At 59.2% G+C, this 18,191-nt stretch overlaps 1 protein-coding gene across 3 annotated transcripts; it reads left to right on the top strand.

Moving 5' to 3' along the window:
- The first annotated feature begins 2,242 nt into the window (after positions 1-2,242).
- Iglon5 (IgLON family member 5) lies at positions 2,243-18,017 on the top strand. Of its 3 annotated transcripts, none has more exons than XM_046466128.2 (8): positions 2,243-2,345; positions 9,980-10,058; positions 10,736-10,968; positions 13,048-13,167; positions 14,308-14,442; positions 14,631-14,751; positions 15,230-15,302; positions 16,562-18,017. In XM_046466128.2, the coding sequence occupies exons 1-8, from the start codon at positions 2,267-2,269 to the stop codon at positions 17,216-17,218; spliced, it is 1,497 nt and encodes a 498-aa protein (XP_046322084.1). In that variant the 5' UTR covers positions 2,243-2,266; the 3' UTR covers positions 17,219-18,017. The 3 variants fall into 3 exon arrangements, with proteins under 3 accessions (XP_046322084.1, XP_046322086.1, XP_046322085.1); XM_046466130.2 differs by having other exon boundaries at positions 15,230-15,384; positions 16,562-16,784; XM_046466129.2 differs by lacking the exon at positions 15,230-15,302 and having other exon boundaries at positions 16,562-16,952.
- Positions 18,018-18,191: the final 174 nt, after the last annotated feature.

Below are 18,191 nucleotides of genomic sequence, written 5' to 3'. Positions count from 1 at the left end.
ACATTTGGCAGGGCAAATTGCTAATCTTTCTGTGCCTCAAAAACACTGGGCTTATTAACACCTCCACTTCACAGAGTTGCCCTGAGGTTTTCTGGGTTGCCAGGCCAGCGCTGATCCACAGGTGCTGATAGGCAGAAGACCCTCTACAGCGCAGGCAGGCTGAGGCCAGGAGACTCGAGCTGGGACAGACTGGGAAACCATCTAAAGGGAAGCCACTGAAACCTGATGGAGTTGAGCACCCTGAATGTCCCCTTTACCTGTCTCCAGTGACCTCAAGACAGGAGCACAAAGCAGCCCACATAAAAATCAAACCACAGAGAACCCGGCTCCTCCCACAGAGTCCCTCTGGCTCCTTCTGCTGCAAAGGAAATATATTTAAAGTCTGCAGCTCCATTTTTGCCAAGCAGGCAATAAAGGGTAGCTATGAAGCTGAGAGGCAATAATAAAGCAGTATTAAAGATTAAGCATGCCTAACTTGAAAATCTGGAACTCAAAATGCTCCAATGGAATCCAAAGCTTTTTGACACAACACTCCTAAAACTCTGGATTGGGGAGCATTTCCAATTTCAAACTTTCAGATTAGGGATGCTCAACCAGTAGACTGTATGCAAATATTCCAAAATCCGAAACACTATGGTCCTAAGCATTTGGGAGAAGGGAAACTCAGGCCTGGGAGGGTGGGGTCACTTGGGAAGGACAGAGGCAGGAACAAATACACAGGACAAGCCAGTGAGACTCTTAAGTCCCAGAGAGTGTTCAACAGGCACAGAGGAGGGAAAGGATGCTTCAGGCTGCAGGGACACTTGGGGACAGCAGGAACAGAGTGCTCTGGATCACTCTAAGGAACACAAGCAGTCTGCAGTGATGGAGAGAGGGGTGAGGGTGGGCAGGAAGCTGACCTCTGTGGTCCTGAGCTCCTCACCTCTGTCCTGGGCTGTCTTTCCCATCACCCCATATTGATTCCTGCCTCTTACTAAGGGTCTGCCATGCCCTGAGCCATCTGTCGTGTTAATAGCTCACTGAATTCTCTTATGGCCTATGAAGACGTCTGGTGACCCAACTCCCAGTTCTCAAAGTACAACTACTTTGACTCTCACTGTCTAGGTTAGGAAAAACTAAGGCACAGAAGGGCAGTGCTACCTGTCCACAGACAGCCAAGGTCTGGACTCAAGCCCAGGCCATGTGGCTCTGCACGCTCTGGTCTGTCCTTCACCATCTGTCTTTGGAGAGGCCTTCTTCAGGGGCCCCAGGCTGGTCACAATGAGAAGGTGCCTGGCGCTCTCAGGGGGTGCCCACAAAGACCAAGTGGGAAGGGGAAGAAGGGACTAACTACGGGTCCTGAGCCACCAGCTGCTCCAGGGGCTCTCATCCTTCTCTACAACCTTGGGAAAGCAAAGCTATTCCACTGCAGTTGAAAGCACCCAGGTCTCGGAAGAGAACTGACTTACCCAAGGACACACAACCAAGTCACTGAAAGCCCTGGGATCCCATGCTTTGTGTCTCAACCCTTTTCCACGATCAGGTTCAGGGTCCCTCCCCATTGCCCTACTATCCTCCTGATGAGGATGGGGTGAAGGGAAGAATAGAGGAGCTGAACTGTGTCCCACAGGGAGAGGGGGGCAGAGGAGAGGAGGGTTGGGCCTGGACCCCTGGGTCTGAGGGAGGAGGCTGGGCCTGGACCCCTGGGTCTGAGGGAGGAGGCTGGGCCTGAACCCCTGGGTCTGAGGGAGGAGGCTGGGCCTGAACCCTGGGTCTGAGGGAGGAGGCTGGGTCTGGACTCTGGGTCTGAGGGGGGAGGCTGGGCCTGGACCCCTGAGTATGAGGGAGGGTCCTTGGAGCCAGGACTCCAGGGTCTGGGGAGAATGAGACTGGAACCTGCAGGAGGGAGCCGGGTTTAGGAAGAGTCTCAGACTCGTGTTGGAGCCCGGAAGACGCGGGGTGCCCGGGGCGGCGGGGTGGGGGCCGGGCCGCAGTAACAAAGGCCTCTCCCTCCAACAAGCAACCCCCCCTCGGCCCCGCCTCCGCGGCCCCCCGCCTCCCCTGATTGGCCGGTCTCCCTGCCCGTCAGCGCCGCCCCCCTCCCCGGGTCTGCTGCAGCTCCGGCCGCCTCGTCGCGCCCCCCCAGCCCCCTCCCCCCGCCCCCGCCGCCCCCCGGGCCGGTGCAGCCGCAGGCGGGGTCCCCCTCCCCCTCCCCCTCTCCCCCAGGCCTCGCGCGCCCCGGACCGGCCCCCCCTCTCCCCTCCCCCTCCGCGCCGCCGCTGCCGCGATGCCCCCCCCTGCGCCCGGGGCCCGGCTCCGGCTCCTCGCCGCCGCCGCCCTGGCCGGCCTGGCCGTCATCAGCCGAGGTACCGCAGCGCCGGGGGCGGGGGGGCTCGGCCGGGACGCCTGGGTCTGGGGCGGGGGATGGGACTGGGTGCGGGGCTGCGTCCCCGGGCCGGGAGGGGAGCGCTGGACGCCGAGGTCTGGGCCCGCCGCAGGGGTTGCATTCCCTGGCCGGGAAGGGGGTCCTGGCAAGTCCCGATCCGCGCCCTGGGGCCGGGGGATCGTGTCCCGGGGCTGGATCCTGGGCCCAGGGGCGGAGGTCCGCTTCTCGTCGCCTGCTAGCAAGGGGGTAGCGGACACCTTGTCCGGGCCTGGGGGGCCAGAGTGTGTGCCTCTGGATCGCGGAGGGGGCTCTGACGCTGGAGTAGGGGTTCCCAGGCATGATCTGCGAACCGAGTTGGGGTGCTGAGGAATGATGCGGGTCAAGGGTCTTGCCTCTGCCTGGAGAGGGTCCCTAAGGGAGTTCTTGCCTGGGGGCTGGGGCATGCGTCTCTGGACAGAAGGGTGGGGGGATGGATATCTTCCCAGGGTCAGTAAAAGTAGGGGACACAGTGTCCACAGACCTAAATCCCAGGGCCAGGAAAAGGGAGCCAAGAGCTGAATCTCCCAGTTGAATCTTCTAGGTTAAGAGAAAGTGTTGGCATTTGGGGTGGTGCAATTATGTGGGGGAACGGTACTGGGATCCAGGAGGTTGGGGTGCTGGGCTGGGAACTGATTCCAAAGCTCTGATGAATGTCTGGATTTCTGGTGCTGGACAAAGCATGAGAGATGGACGGATGAAGGACAGGGACCCATTGGAAGCGGAGGGGAGGGGGAAGGGTTAATGCAGGTCACAGGGTTAAGCTTAACCCCACCAGTGGAGACTGGGGGAGGGTCTCCAGCTGAGCTGGAGGGAGTTCTGGTGGAGGATGTGTGGCTGGAGCCTGTGTCTCCCCCGCAGGGCCTGGCTAGGAGGGGATGGTCAAGGAGATGCCCCCAAGGGGAAGGGGAGAGTAGGAAGCCGCTGGGTGGGTGCTCCGGCGGGCAGGGAACAGTGCTCATCCAGTGTCTCTGGAGGATTCCCCAGGCCTTGACCTAACCAAGGGTTAGTGTCAGGGACAAGAAACCCCAACATAGTGACCTCAGCATCAAAGAGGCAGCTGCTCTCAGCCTCCCTACCATATATGCACAGCCACACAAACACCGCCACAGCACTCTGCCCCAAGATGCACCTGCAGACACCCACAGTCGCACAAACACATCCTCGTCCAGACGGGACATCTATGTCCCCACACCAGATCAGGTCAGGGCCAGAGTGGGCCAGAGCACCAACCCCTTGCTGGTGCAGAAGGCTGGGTTGTTATCTGATTTGCAGACCTGCTCTGTGTTCCTCTCTGTCCCTGTCATGGTCTCTTTGGGTCTCTGTGTCTTGGCCATTTCCAGAGACTCCTATCCTGTCTATTATTTGCTGGTGACATTCCATCCATTTCTGTCTCTGGGTCTTTGTCTCACATCTGTCTCTTTGCCTCTCAAACTGTTCCCCATGGTCACCTCCCACCTCTCTTCCTGGCTCCCTTGTTCATACCTCAGTCCTCCTTCACCTGTTTCGTTCTTCCCTTCTTGCTGCCTTCTTCCTCCCCCAACCCCCTGTCCCTTTGTGACCTATTTCTCCTCCCTTCCTCCCTTTCCCCCTTTACTCTCCAGGGAACTTCCCATCTTCCACTTTCTGTCTTCAAGACCCCAGAAATCATTGCCATGCACACATTCTGGGTGGGAGCACTCACTCGCAAAGCCAGGAGTAGCCTGTGACCTTGGTCAATTCCGGCCTCATCGGTGGTATTAGGTTCCCCATCTGAGAACCAAGGACAAGAGATGATGGGGTGGGGGTGAGCCATGACAGCTAGGTGCCAGACAGGCACCCAGCCCACCCACCCACCCACAATTTGCACTGTCTGAAAATAAGCCCTTGGCAAGATATGCAAAATAGTGCCTTCTCCTCTTTTATGGTGATGTTTTCCAAGTTACGAGCTGCACATGAGTAGAACAGTGCACCTTGCAACAGGTATAAGAGCAAACCCTGCGGTGCCCCAGCCTGCCCTCCTCACACCTGCTCTCCCAGAGCCGGGCCAGCGGCGGCTTCTCTCCCTGACACAGGCTCAGACTCAACAGGTCAGTGGAAGAAGAGGACTGGTTGGTTGGGTGATGTTTGTTTGTTTTTCCCAAAATAGAAACAAAAATAAGCCCATTTCTTATTTCCACTTTAAAAAAGCTCCGTGGCATCCATAAATATTAATCTACTTTTATTTTTTTTCTAAATCTTTTATGCCAACACACACACACACACACACACATACACACATCCTCAAGTGTACAAATTCATTCACAAAAGTAGTTACACTGTATCATGAAACAATTCAACAAAATCAAAAGGCAGCTGTAGCAGGGTTGGAGTTCTTTTGCTCCATGGGCAGCTGGTGGAGGGACAATAGCCAAGAAGGGGACAGGAGGGTCGAGTCCCAGTGCTGCCCCTGACCAGCTGTCCATGGGACCTCTGAGCTCCCAGATTGACGGAACGGTGGGCTCTGCTTCATTGGTTCATTTAGCAAATGTTTATTGAGCCTGGAGTCCCTGCTCCAGGCACTCGGGAGACGCACATGGCCGTGAGCGGGCCAGACCGAGTACTGCCCTCATGGAGCTTGTACCACCGTGGGACGGAGAGGTCAAAAGGCAATTGCAAAGTCTCACAGACAAATAGATGGGTCACTTCAGAGAGTGACAAATGGTATAAAAAAGATAAAAGTGACTTGGGAATGAGTTGGCAGTTTGATTCTGGGTGGTCTAGAAGATGAGGCAGCTGAGAGTGGCCTGAAGGAAGACGAGAAGTCAGACCTGGACAGGTCCTGGGGACAGCAGAGGCCCTGTGGTGTGGACCCCCAGTGAGATGGCAGCCAACACGCAGCATCCAGTTCCAGGGTGCCGGGCCCACCGTCCGGACTCCAGGGCCTCCCTAGTGCAGGCTCCCGGGTCAGCAAGCGGGGAGTCTGGGGGTCCCTTGTGCCAGCTGCACCAGGCCCACCCCTTCTCACGGCCCTCCCCAGCCAGATCCTGGGCTTCCTGGTCCCCACTTCACCAAACCAACTCCCTGGAGGACCCGCACAGGCTCACACCCACTGCCAGGGCCCCAGGGCCCCACCCATGGCTTCTAGGACTGTGGGATCGGAGCACTCCTACCCCAGCCCACTGCAAGGTCCCTGCTGGGCCTCAGTTCTTCCAGGAACCTCGGAGAGTCTTCCCCAACTCAAGGTCACTCAGCTTCTAGAAATCTCACCTGTCTGTGACCTTCATTCCTTAATTTATCAAAGGAGTGTGAGGCCCGCTAGTCTGGACTGTGTGGACTATAAGTCCCTCAGGGCAGGGATCCCCGGGGATCCTGTGTGGTCCTGGGGTCCCCCAGGAGGCTCCTGGTGCCTGCAGCTCCGCCTCCTAACAGCCAACTCCCGGACAGCCCTTGCAAGGACGGGGCCACACCAGCAGCCCTACATGTGCCCCTCAAAGTTCCTCTTTTAGTCCACCCGTGTCCCAGGCAGGGAGGCGTGGTCACCATTCCCACTTACAGGTGGGGAAACCGAGTCTCGGAGAAGGGAAGTGATTGTGGGGCTCTGTGGCAATGCTGGGGTTTGAACCAGGCGGTTCAGCTCCCTGCTGTGTTCTCTTGGCCCCCAGGGGAGCTGTGCTGGGTTGCGCCGGGCCAGGAACAGCCATAGATGTTTCTTTAAAAAAGAAGGTGCTGGCCAGGCACAGTGGCGCAGGCTGGTGATCCCAGCAACTCAGGAGGCTGAGGCAGGAGGATTGCCAGTTCAGGGCCAGCCTCAGCAACTTAGGGAGACCCTGTCTCCAAATTCAAAAAACGAACTGGGGATATGGGTCAGTGGTAGAGCACCCCCAGGTTCACTCTCCAGCACCAACAGATAAAAAGAAGGTGCTGCTGGGAATGGCCAGCACGTCGGACCCTCATGCCAGGCTGGTCGCTGGGATCCTTCACGGAAACCCTTGTGGAGAACTCGTATTGTTTTCATTTTTTCCATTTGGACAAACTGAGGCTCAGGTTGACGGGGGGGTCACCCAGGATGGACATGGTGAGCAGACATTTGGTTTCCCAGTCCAGCTCCTTGGGATCTGTTATCTCTGAGGACCTTCCGTTCCCTCTCACATACTTCCCAGCTCTGAACACGGCCAAGAGTCAGGTCCTCAGGGAACCAACTCCTGGTCCGGTGAGGGTCATGAACACCATCTCAACTGAGTCACAGGGGGCCCAGAAGAGGGGGCATGGGCTTTGCCTTGAGCAGAGAGGTTCTCCTGGAGGAGGGGCGTTCATGTCGGTGTCTTGAGGCATGAGTAGGAGTTCGGGAGTTGAAGTGTATCACAGTGTCCATTTAGTTATTCATTCATCAAGGCCTCCAGCCGGCCAGCTCCTGTGTGGGGAGATGCTAGGGACCCAGACGTGAGTCAGAACCAGGCTCTGCCCTCAAGGAACTCCTAGTCTGCAGGGGAAGTCAGACAGCACCGTGTACTGGGCTCCAGGGGAGGTAGCCCAAGCATGTGGGAAACAGACGCTCGCCTGTTTATTGATCAGTAAGTGTCTCCTGAGGCCTCCTGCAGACCAGGAGAGCCGGGCCTTGCTGGAACCCTCCATCTGGTGAGGACAGCAGACCTGACGCAACCCAAGGTGATTGGGGCATGCAGGGGAGGAACCAGGCTCAGGGACAGAGTCGGCTGTGGTCACTGAAGAAGCTCAGCCTTGAACCAATGAGTGGCCCCAGTGACTACGGCCCAGAGAGGGAAAGGGACTCACCCAAGGCCACCCAGCACAGAGGGGGGCCTCCTGATCTCAGAGTTTTGGGGTTTTGTGAGACAGATGCAAAGGCCTGAGATCTCCATAATCATAGATACAGACTAGGAACCAAAGACCTGCTTGAGAGGCGGATTTGCTCATCACGCATTTCCTCGGACTGCCCGAAAGCCAGGCTCTGAGACAGACAACTTCTACCCAAGGTCATGTGATCTGGGAGTGGGGCAGGAGCTCCCCTAGGAAATCTGGGAGGGCCCCTGTGCACTGGGAAACCTGGAGAAGGGTTCCCATGGGACAGTGCGTGTGCTGGGAGAAGAGGGCCGTGCAGAACTGGACCTCACAAGCCAAGGGAGACACGGCCAAGAGTGACACCAGGGTTCCCAACAGACACCAGGCTGAGGCAGCCTGGTTCTGGGGGCACTGGGAGCCCCAGGGGTGCAGTCAGCTCTGGGCACAGGAGACACACCTGTGGCAGGAATGTGTGTGTGTCTGTCAGTGTTTCTGACCGAGTGTGTCCTGCTCGCCTCTGGAGGGCCCCCCTCCCCATGCCAGGGCCCAGCCCTGCATCCTGCATCCACTGAACCTGGAGTGGCACCTTGGACAGCTCCACCTTCAGCCTCAGGCCTTCCTGTCCTGCAGGCACCTCTCAGTGGGACGATGCCATGTGCTGTGCCCCTAGCGTGCATCCCACAGTCTGCTGTTTGTGGGGCAGAGAGAGCTATGGTCCAGAGCAGGAGGTTCAAACATCCTGCAGTGCACACTACTGTCCAGCCCCAAATGTCAGCAGAACTGAGACCTGGGAACCCTGGCCTAGGATGCAGGTCACCAGGAGGTGGCCAAGTCCTGGGGAGGCGAGGTCTGTCTGTCTGTCTGTTTTGGCCAGCCTGGGAAGGGATCTTGGTGCCCACATGTGACTGTCTCAGAACTGAATGGTGTGACATGACTGCCTCTTGGTCCAGGTGTGACTCTCCATCCAACTCCCTGTGTGGCTGTGTGTGGCCATGTGTGATCTGATCGGAGGTGACAGCATGACTTGGTGCACCTGATCCTCTGCCTGGGGTGGCCTTGGTGTCTGAGGGGATGTGACAGTGCAACTGTGTGCTCGTGCAGGGTGTGGTTTTGTGGAACTCTGACCCAGGGCCTTCCAGAGTGGGGCTGGGGCGCGTCCCCTCAGGCCGTGGTGTCAGCATGACAGGTCAGGTCAGCGTGTGTTGCTTCCCCTGGGTAGGCTGTAACCAGACGTGGACTTGGCAGCCCCGTTGGTGTGGGAGGAACCCTGCGGGAACCAGTGGCATGGGGGGGCTTGGTCTACAGGTGCTGCTTGACAGGGACTGTCCCCCTCGGCTGAGTGTGACAGTCTGACTGCTCCTGGGGCAGAGCTGCTTTTTCCAGCTGACCTGCTGGCATGTGTCTGGGGCTGTGGGTGTCAGTGTGACTCAGTGTTCCTCTGAGCAGAGCCATAGCTTTGTGTGTGACCGAGGGTCTGGGACCGTCTCCTGGCCTGCTGTGGCTCTGCGTCCTTGCCAGGCCCTGGCGACTGTGTGCGTGTGTCTGTCCTGTCGTGAGCAGGCTGTGCGTGGCAGCCCGCTCCATACCTCAGGGGGAGGACCAGGCCCTGGCCTGGTGAGCCAGGCTGAGGGGCTCTGCGGCCCAGGTCCACGCCCGGTGCTGGCCTGCCCACCGCAGTTGGCTGTGTCCTGGCCCCTTCCTGAGGGGCTGCTGATGGAGAGGGCCCCCGGGAGTCATCGGGGCAGCATGGGCAATTAATTCATTAGATTAATTAGCTCCTCTTCCCAGGCTGGGGGTAGGGCAGCCGCACAGGGCCCTCCCGCTCCAGGCGCCAAGGTCATCCAGCCGGCTCCCTCCCTCCCTGCCCAGGGCTGTCTCCACCGCCTCCGCGTGCCCAGCCCCCACTCCCTGGCCCCTGTCCAGCCGGCCAGCCATGGTCCAGAGAGGGATGAGTGGGTGGGGGGGGTTGATGGGGCCCATGGGCCGCACTGGAGTGTGCAGGTGGGCATGGGTGTGTACCCACAAGTGTGCTTGTGAGCACAGGCCGCAGGTGTGTCTGGCACACGTGTGTGTGCAAAGGTTTGTGTGTGTCCATGCACCATGCCTACAGATCTGGGTGTGATGTCTGTCTGTGTTGCGTGGGGCATGCTGGCTCTGTGTGCCTGTGGCGTGTTTCTGAATTCATGTGTGTCTGCGTACAAATGGGGGACTGTGTGCACGTGGATCTGTGCATGTGTATCTGTGCACACGCATTCCTTATATGTGTGTTTATACGTCCTGCACGTTCACAGCCTGTGAATATATGTGTGCATGCATGTGTGTGTGTATACGCATGCATCTACACAAGTGCCTGGGTGCTTGTACCTGTGTCTGTGATGTGGTGTATCTGTATGTCTAAATGTGTACACATGCCTCATCTGTGCACATGCATGTGTATCTGTGTAATTATGAATTTGCACATGGATGCCCCTGTGCACTGTGAATGTATTGTGTATGCTCATGTAACTGCACATAGATGTGTGTCTTCATACCCATGTCTGTGCGTGTGTGTTATGTGAACATCTCTGCATGCGTGTGTGTGCACACATGCATGTGTGTAACTGTGCCTGTGCTGTGTTGGCTGTTGCCTCTGTGTCTGGAGATGTGTGTTTGTGTGTCCCTGTGAGCCCACCTGTCCCCATCTGTCAGTCAGGCCCAGTGTGTGTGGGTGTGTCTGCCATGTCTGAGTCTCTGACAGCATCAGAGGATGCGTGTGGAAGACGTCTCTGTGTCCCCAGGGTGTGTGCTCACGTGCCCTCCTGCCTGCCCTCTCGTCCACAGGGCTGCTGTCCCAGAGCCTGGAGTTCAGCTCCCCTGCAGACAACTACACCGTGTGCGAAGGCGACAACGCCACCCTCAGGTACCTCCTGCCTGCGGAGTCAGGAGTCCAAGTCCTCTGTCCCTCCCCAGTCGGGGCAGCCTGGCAGGGGCAGGCTGGGGCCATGACATCCCCATCAGGCCGAAAGGAGTGTGGACTCTGAGCCCAGTTCTGCTCCAGAGCCTCTGTGTCCCTGTCCGTCCCAGGAGTTCTGCGACTGAGACACCACGTCCAGGATTGAGAGTGCCCACACCCCAGGCTTGGCATGACGTGGCCGCGTCGTAAATGACAGCAGGGTCACTGCCTCGCCGGCTCGCTCCTCACCTCACTCAGGGCCCTGTCTCCTCTCTCTGGGTCTCTGTCCCTCTCTGGGTCCTTGTCTCCCTCCCTCTAGGTCTCTGTTGCCCCTCTTTCTGGGTCTCTATTCTCTCCCCTGGGTCTCTCTCTCTCTCTAGGTCTCTGACTCCCCCTCTCTGACCCTCTGTTGCTCCTCTTTCTGGGTTTCTGCTCCTTCCCTGGGTCTCTGTCTCTCTAGGTCTCTGTACCCCTCCTGTGTCCTCATCATCCCTCTTCCCAGGGTGCCCATGCCTCTCTGGGTCTCTGGCACTTAACATCAGCCCACGGGCTCTCTGAGGCTCAGCTGCCACCTGCCTGGGTGCACAGCAGGGTCAGCCTCTTGGGCTGCGATGTAGAGAAACCCTTCCTCCCCCACCCCACAGCTGCTTCATTGATGAGCATGTGACCCGCGTGGCCTGGCTGAACCGCTCCAACATCCTGTACGCTGGCAATGACCGCTGGACCAGCGACCCGCGTGTGCGGCTGCTCATCAACACGCCTGAAGAGTTCTCCATCCTCATCACCCAGGTGGGGCTCGGGGACGAGGGCCTCTACACCTGCTCCTTCCAGACCCGCCACCAGCCGTACACTACTCAGGTCTACCTCATCGTCCACGGTGAGCCCTCGGCCACGGCCCGGGATAGGGTGAGGGGCGTGGGAGGAGGGGACTCGTGACAGGCTGCATTATGGTGAGAGTGGGGACACATTCAAGTAGAAGCCGGGCACAACCCTGCCCTCATGGATTTCAGCCAAGCAGAAGGGGGACGTCACACTCCTGGTGACACTTCATTGGACCGTTATAGAGCGGGAGAGCTGCAGGGTGAGGGGCGCTCAGAGGAAGACAGGCACTCTGCGGAGCCATCTCCTGCGTGCCCACCGCGTGGGGCTGTTGTAGACGGAGGATACCAATGAGGCAGGATTTCCCCGGGAGCGGCTCAGGGAGGGCTCCCAGGTACAAAGCCGGTACCAGAAAAGAAACAGTGCCTCGGGGATCTACAGGACCAGACCTGGGGCTGCGAGGGCCCACAGCAGGGGGGAGGCACAGAGGGCCTAGAGATGAAGCTCCGGAGGCTACTTCCCTCGCCAGCAGAGTGGCCCGGAAGACAGCAGCACACGAGGGAAAACAGCCCGAGACAGGGAGTCCTGACAGCTCAGGAGCCAGCCTGCCTGGTTCCAGACTCAGGGCCAGCACCCACCTGTGAGCAGAGGCCTCGGGCTCAGCCTCCTCCTCCTGGGATGGGGACGGTGCTGGCACTCATGCAGTGCAGGACGTCCTCAGTCAGAAGGCCCACCTGTATTTTATCCTTTATAAGAGAAGAAAAACCTTCTGCCAATTAAACTGTTTTCCTATATCACAAGCCAATCCTGATTAGAGAATGTCCAAAGGGAGGAGGGGAAGTAAGGCACAGTGTATTAGAACTGGGGAAATAGGGTAACGCCCACCCAGAAAACAGGGTGCGGGCCTAGTGGCTGGGTTTTTGTAAAGCAATTAGAACACAATCTACCACATAGGAAGTGTCATGTATATATTTGTTAAGTTAATTTTAAAATAATAATAAATAAAATAGCCAGGCATGGTGGCAGGGGGATGGCGCATTCCAGGACAGCCTTGGCAACTTAGAGACACCCTGTCTCAAAATAAAAAGGGCTGGAGATGTGGCTCCCAGGTAGGAAACCACCGGGCTCAATCCAACATACCCCCAAAAATCATAATGACAAATAAATAAAAGTGGAGCCAGTAGAGCCAGGAGGGAGGAATCAGACCAAAGATAAAGTTGGGATGAAAGCAGAAAAGACAGACAGACAGACAAAGCCAGTAATTAGACAGGGGGCCAGGCCCAGGCAGCGACCCCTGAGAAGAGGGCAAAGAGTCAAGTGAGGAAACAAAGGGAGGTTTAGAAGGTCTGGGCCTTGGGTCTGGGGAGGGGACGGGCCTGGACCCCTGGGTCTGGGGGAGGGGACGGGCCTGGACCCTGGGTCTGGGGGAGAGGACGGGCCTGGACCCTGGGTCTGGGGGAGGGGACGGGCCTGGACCCTGGGTCTGGGGGAGGGGACGGGCCTGGACCCTGGGTCTGGGGGAGGGGACGGGCCTGGACCCTGGGTCTGGGGGAGGGGATGGGCCTGGACCCTGGGTCTGGGGGAGGGGGCTGGGCCTGGACCCTGGACCCTGGGCCTAGGGAGGAGGCTGGGCCTGGACCCCTGGGTCTGAGGGAGGAGGCTGGGCCTGGACCCTGGGTCTGAGGGAGGAGGCTGGGCCTGGACCCTGGGTCTGAGGGAGGAGGCTGGGCCTGGACCCTGGGTCTGGGGGAGGGGACGGGCCTGGACCCTGGGTCTGGGGGAGAGGACGGGCCTGGACCCTGGGTCTGAGGGAGGGGACGGGCCTGGACCCTGGGTCTGGGGGAGGGGACGGGCCTGGACCCTGGGTCTGGGGGAGGGGATGGGCCTGGACCCTGGGTCTGGGGGAGGGGATGGGCCTGGACCCTGGGTCTGGGGGAGGGGATGGGCCTGGACCCTGGGTCTGGGGGAGGGGACGGGCCTGGACCCTGGGTCTGGGGGAGCGGATGGGCCTGGACCCTGGGTCTGGGGAGGAGGCCTGAGGCCTGGACCTTCTGGACTGAGGGAGGAGGGAAGAAGGCAGGCCTGGACTTCCAGGGGTGCACACAGGACTTACGCTGACCTCTCCCGCTGCCCACAGTCCCTGCCCGCATTGTGAACATCTCCTCCCCTGTGACGGTAAACGAGGGAGGCAACGTAAATCTGCTTTGCCTGGCTGTAGGGCGGCCAGAGCCCACGGTCACCTGGAGGCAGCTCCGAGGTGAGGCCCTACCCCTGACCCAAAGCCTCTTCCCCAATTCTGCAGTCTGGGCCCCTCCTTCCCCATATTCCTGGCTGGACTCCCAGATCCCCCTTCTCCAGCGACCCCACTAAGCCCTGGCTCTGGCTTCTCCCACCTGCTCACTGATTCTCCTAGACTCAGCTCCCCACCACCAGATGCCCTAAGCCAAGCTGCAGCCTGGACCCTGGCCATACACTCACCTCCTAGTCACACCCCACCTCTCTGCAGCTCATTGTCATAGCCCAGTGGTTTCAAAATGTGCTCCCCAGACCCCAGCATCAGCATCCTTTGGGAACTTGCCAGAAAGGTACACTCTCAGGCCTCTGCCCAGACCCAGGGGAGATCAGGAGCCCCCTCCACCTCACCCCAGTCTTTTTCAGCAAGCCCTGAGAACCACCACTCAGGGCTCCCTCCAAATATGACAGCACCAGGCCCAGACATCACCCTCCAGCCCTTTACCTGGCTCTCCACTGCCAGATTCAGATCTCTGGATCCTCACTCATTGGGTCTCTGGAGACCCATGGTGCCAATTGCTAGGTCCTAATCCCTGGATCCCCTGAGATCCCAGAACCCTATTACTAAGCCTCAGATCCCTGGATCCTGCCCCACTGTGTCTTATGAACCCCACAATCCTGATCTTGAGATCCTGGATCCCTGGGTTCCTTAAGTCCTAGGGGTCCTCTGTGTGCAGAACTGTCACGAGATTGCAGATATCTAGATAACTGATTCTGATAATCAGATATCAATTCCCTGGACCTGAAGAACTAGGTCTCAGAATTCTGGATTCTTCCCCATTGTGTTCCCTGGATCCTTCTGAGATCCAAGATCCTGGAATCTTCCACCCCACTGGATCCTCTGAAGACCAGGATCTGAATCATAAGATCCCAGATCCCTGGATCTTCTGAATCCTGAAATTCCAGGACCCTCCCCACTGGGTTCCAGTGCCTAAGTCCCTGTCCTCACTCTCCCTCCCCCTTAGGCCCCTCGCGGCTCCTACTGCCCCGGGCACTCCAGGCCTTGCTGTGCCCGCCCCGCTGATGTGTGTCCGTGTTGTGCCCGTGTTGTCCCGTGTTAAGTGTTTGTGTCCGGCCCCGCCCCCTCCTGCTCCCTCCCCCACAGACGGCTTCACTTCCGAGGGTGAGATCTTGGAGATTTCTGACATCCAGCGGGGCCAGGCCGGGGAATACGAGTGCGTGACTCACAACGGGGTTAACTCGGCGCCCGACAGCCGCCGCGTGCTGGTCACAGTCAACTGTGAGCGCCCACCCCCACCCCGGCACTGGGCAGGAAAGAGGGGTGGGCCTTAGGGCCCTGGGGAGGCGGGGTCTGTATGTTGGAGAAGGAAGCTGGGCGGGGCTCCTGGGTCCGAGGGAGGAGGCTGCTGGAGTGGCACCCTGTAGTCCCCTCGCTGCTAAAATTAGCCCATGCTACACCGTCGCCAGATCCCCCGACCATTACGGACGTGACCAGCGCACGCACCGCCCTGGGCCGGGCAGCCCTTCTGCGCTGCGAAGCCATGGCCGTGCCGCCTGCGGACTTCCAGTGGTACAAGGACGACAGACTGTGAGGACCGCCCCGGGGCCGGCCGGGAGAGGAGGAAAGGGGGAGGCCCTCGGTCCCTGGAATGGCAGGGCCAGGGCGCGGGGGTGGAGGGGCCAAGTTCTGTGTTCTGAGAAGCGAGGGTCCAGCTTCTAGGTGATAGAGTCTGCCGAGTCCAGGGAGACTGACCTGGGTCCCGTGATGAACGCCGGAGCCCGTCTCCCCGGACTCATCAGGGACAGGTCTAGGGTCGGGAGTCTGCTGAGGATCTGGCGTGCAAGGGGACCACTGGGACCGGGTTTGAGAGCCCTTAGGAATTGGGGGTTGTGGCGCACACAGGGAGAGTCCAGTGTCCCTCGGGGCTACCGTGCTTGGAGAAGGAATCCCTGAGGAGCTAGAGAGCTAGAGCCCAGATGCTAGTGGTCGCTGGAGGAGGCTGAGTCGGGGTACTGGGCGCTGCTCCCAGGAGGGTCTGGCCCAACGCCGATCCCGTCCCCGGCAGGCTGAGCAGTGGCGCGGCCGAGGGCCTGAAGGTGCAGACGGAGCGCACCCGCTCGATGCTTCTCTTCGCCAACGTGAGCGCCCGGCATTACGGCAACTACACGTGCCGCGCCGCCAACCGGCTCGGAGCGTCCAGCGCCTCCATGAGGCTCCTGCGTGCGTCTGCGCGTGGCGGCAGGGCAGGGGTGGCGGGTCGGGAAGGGGAGGCAGACACCCCGGGACCCACCCCCTGACTGGCCCCGAATTTAGGAAAGAGGAACCATGAGACTTGAGCAACGCGACTGGGCAAAGAAACCCATCCACTGGATCAACACTCATTGAGCACCCACTAAGGGCCAGGTGCTGGGGACACAGCAGTGCACAGAAGAGACAGGATTTGGGGATGCACAGAGCTCGTGGCCTAGTAGTAACAGGAAAGCATTTATGTGGGCACGTAGATAAATAAGCAAATACATGAACAAAATATTATTTTGAATATCAAGAAGAGCTGGCAAGAAACGAATAGATAGGATTAAGGTGGCAGGTGTTACCCAAGGTCATCAGTCAGGCTACCCTGAGGGGCATGATTACTCTGAGACCAGAATGATAAGAAGCCAGCCTGTGCAATTCTGCTGGAAGGGCTTCACAGGCAGGGGGACAGAATTTGCAAAGGTACTGTGAGAACAGCTTGGTGTAGCAGATAAATTGCATGGAACCTGGGAGAAAAAGGAAAGTAGCCCTTGCCCCATTAGTAAGGGGTTTGGGCTTATTGTACTGCAGGTAAGACCACTGGGGGCAGTTAAGCAGGGAGTGACATGTGTTGAGACTTCTAAAGACAATCACTTAGGGCTCTGAGATGGAGGCAGAGAGCTGGCGGGGAGGGCAGCTGTAGAGATCCAGAGCTGGGTGGATGGACAGCATGAAGCCTCTCTCCAGAGTCGCCTTGAGGTGGCGCCATGGGGCTAGGTGCCAGACTGATGTGCAACGCTAAGGTAAGGGAGGAGCTGAGTCAGAGTGCTCCTGAGGCTTGGGCTGGAGCTGAAATATTAATATGCTCAAGTATTGAAGAGGGAGGGAGGGCGGCCAGCCAAAGGCAGAAAAGTCCAAGAAACAATTTTGGGCTTGCGGAGGATGAGACAACTGGTGGAAATGCTGGACAGACAGATTCTAAGACAGAAGGACAGGGCTAAAACAGTGGAACAGAGTGGAGAAGATCTGAGAGTGTGCTAAGACTCACAAAGCAGAAAAGTCTCAGGAAGGCCCCCGAGAGGCGGCTTAAGACGAGGCACCCAGAGGGACACGCAGGAAGCCTCCCCGCTGCTGCCTCCGTCCCTGACCCTCCCTCTTCCCTCAGGCCCAGGATCCCTGGAGAACTCAGCCCCGAGGCCCCCGGGGCCGCTGGCCCTGCTCTCCGCCCTGGGCTGGCTGTGGTGGAGGATGTAGGTGCAGCCCAGGGCCTCCCCCTGCAGGGGGCCTCGGGCCAAGAGCAAGAGGAAAAGGGGGAGCCAGCGCCGTGGGTCTCGAGCGGGCAGAAGAGCTCTCAGCCACCGAGAAGGACGAGAGGAAGAGGAGGAGGAGGAGGATCTTTAGAGAACCCATCACTGTGAGGGATAACGCAAAATTATGCATCTTTCTACAGCCATTCTCGCCACCCGTTCACGTTTCCAGTTGTGACCCACCCCCGCCACCCCACACCCCTCTCTTAGCTCAGGCTGTCAACGGGCTCGTGTGTGGGTGGGTGTGTGAGTGTGAGCCCGCACGTATGTATAGGTGTGTGTGGGGGGAGGCTGGAGGAGGGGACCAGCAGTCCTCCCCCGCTGCCACCCCGTGTCCCCTGCCCCGCCCTGCTGCCTCTCTCCTCTGGCTGGAGGTAGGTATGTGGGTGCTTCTCTGTGAGGCTGTGAGAGAACGGCCAGGCTTTCCCACGTGTGCACGCTGCCCGCCCCTCCCCCTCGCTGTCACTAGGGCAGGTCTGGAGCTGGGCAGTTGCTCAGCCTTCAGGAAGAGGTGAGGGCTGCCTTGGCAGGTTCCTCCCTGCTGCGCCACCTGCTGCCTGTAGCCAGAGGCCCCATCACTGGCTCAGTGGCCTGAGACCTTCCACTTGCCCTGTCCCTCCCCACCCTGGACTTTCTGGCCCCCTCCTGGGCCATTCGGTGCTTCCATCCAACTGTCAGGCTGGTGACAGAAGTCGCCTGTCTGCCTCAGTGCTTTGCCCCACCCCCGCCACCACTCCCCTTGGCCACCTGCAGTACCAACCAGCTCCCCCCGGCCCTGCAGCTGGCCCATAGGTGTGGGCTTCCCGGCCTCCCACTCCCTGGCCTCCCACTCCCTGGCCTCCACCAAATGTACCTCCCAAAGGCTAACCTGACCGTCCTCACACACAGACACACACCCACACACCAGCGACTGTGACCAGCAATAGCCCCCTGGCTCCAGCTGTCCTGTAGCCGCTGACCAGCTGTTGATCCCTGGTGGGCCCCTGTTGTCAGGAAGGGATGCTGAGGCTGTGGCCTCAGCTCTGATTGTCAGATACTCCACCCTGGTACACCACAACACACAGAGTAGGGGGGAGGCGTCACAGACATCCTGAGCCCAGAAAAGATGCCATGTCACCAGCTCCAACTCCCTGGAGACCCTCTATAACCACCCACCCACCCACACCACACCACCCAGAGCTTGGTGGAGAAGAGGGCAGAGAGGGGCGGGGGAGCAAGGGGCAGTGACTGTACCTCAGACAGGGGCGTGGGCCCCATCCCACATTGTCTTCCATTCCCAGGGTCCAGGGATCGGGTAGGGAGGGGAGGGCTGCTGGGCGGGGAGGGCGGGGGGCCCTGGGGGCCGTGTGTTCCGATTCATGGGGAGTGTTGAGACCACCGCACCAATAAACGCCTTTTTCCAAAGTCTCTGCCTGCAGCTGTCAGTGTCATTAGGAGTTGGGAGTGGAGGGTATGGGGACATGGATCTCTGGAGGTGCCTCCCCAGCG

The sequence above is a fragment of the Marmota monax genome, unplaced genomic scaffold (genome assembly GCF_021218885.2).
Source record: "Marmota monax isolate L192 unplaced genomic scaffold, Marmota_monax_Labrador192_F-V1.1 WCK01_AAM20220418_F8-fsc00160, whole genome shotgun sequence".
Taxonomy (NCBI): Eukaryota; Metazoa; Chordata; class Mammalia; order Rodentia; family Sciuridae; genus Marmota; species Marmota monax.
This window is presented reverse-complemented; position numbering and strand designations above follow the sequence as displayed.

What these genes read in the sequence shown, in the direction of transcription:
- Iglon5 (XM_046466128.2), top strand. Translation starts at nt 2,267, where the DNA reads ATGCCCCCCCCTGCGCCCGGGGCCCGGCTCCGGCTCCTCGCCGCCGCC. An exon ending in TGGTACAAGGACGACAGACT is followed by an intron (nt 14,752 to 15,229) that starts GTGAGGACCGCC and finishes CGTCCCCGGCAG; the next exon opens with GCTGAGCAGTGGCGCGGCCG. An exon ending in CGATGCTTCTCTTCGCCAAC is followed by an intron (nt 15,303 to 16,561) that starts GTGAGCGCCCGG and finishes CTCTTCCCTCAG; the next exon opens with GCCCAGGATCCCTGGAGAAC.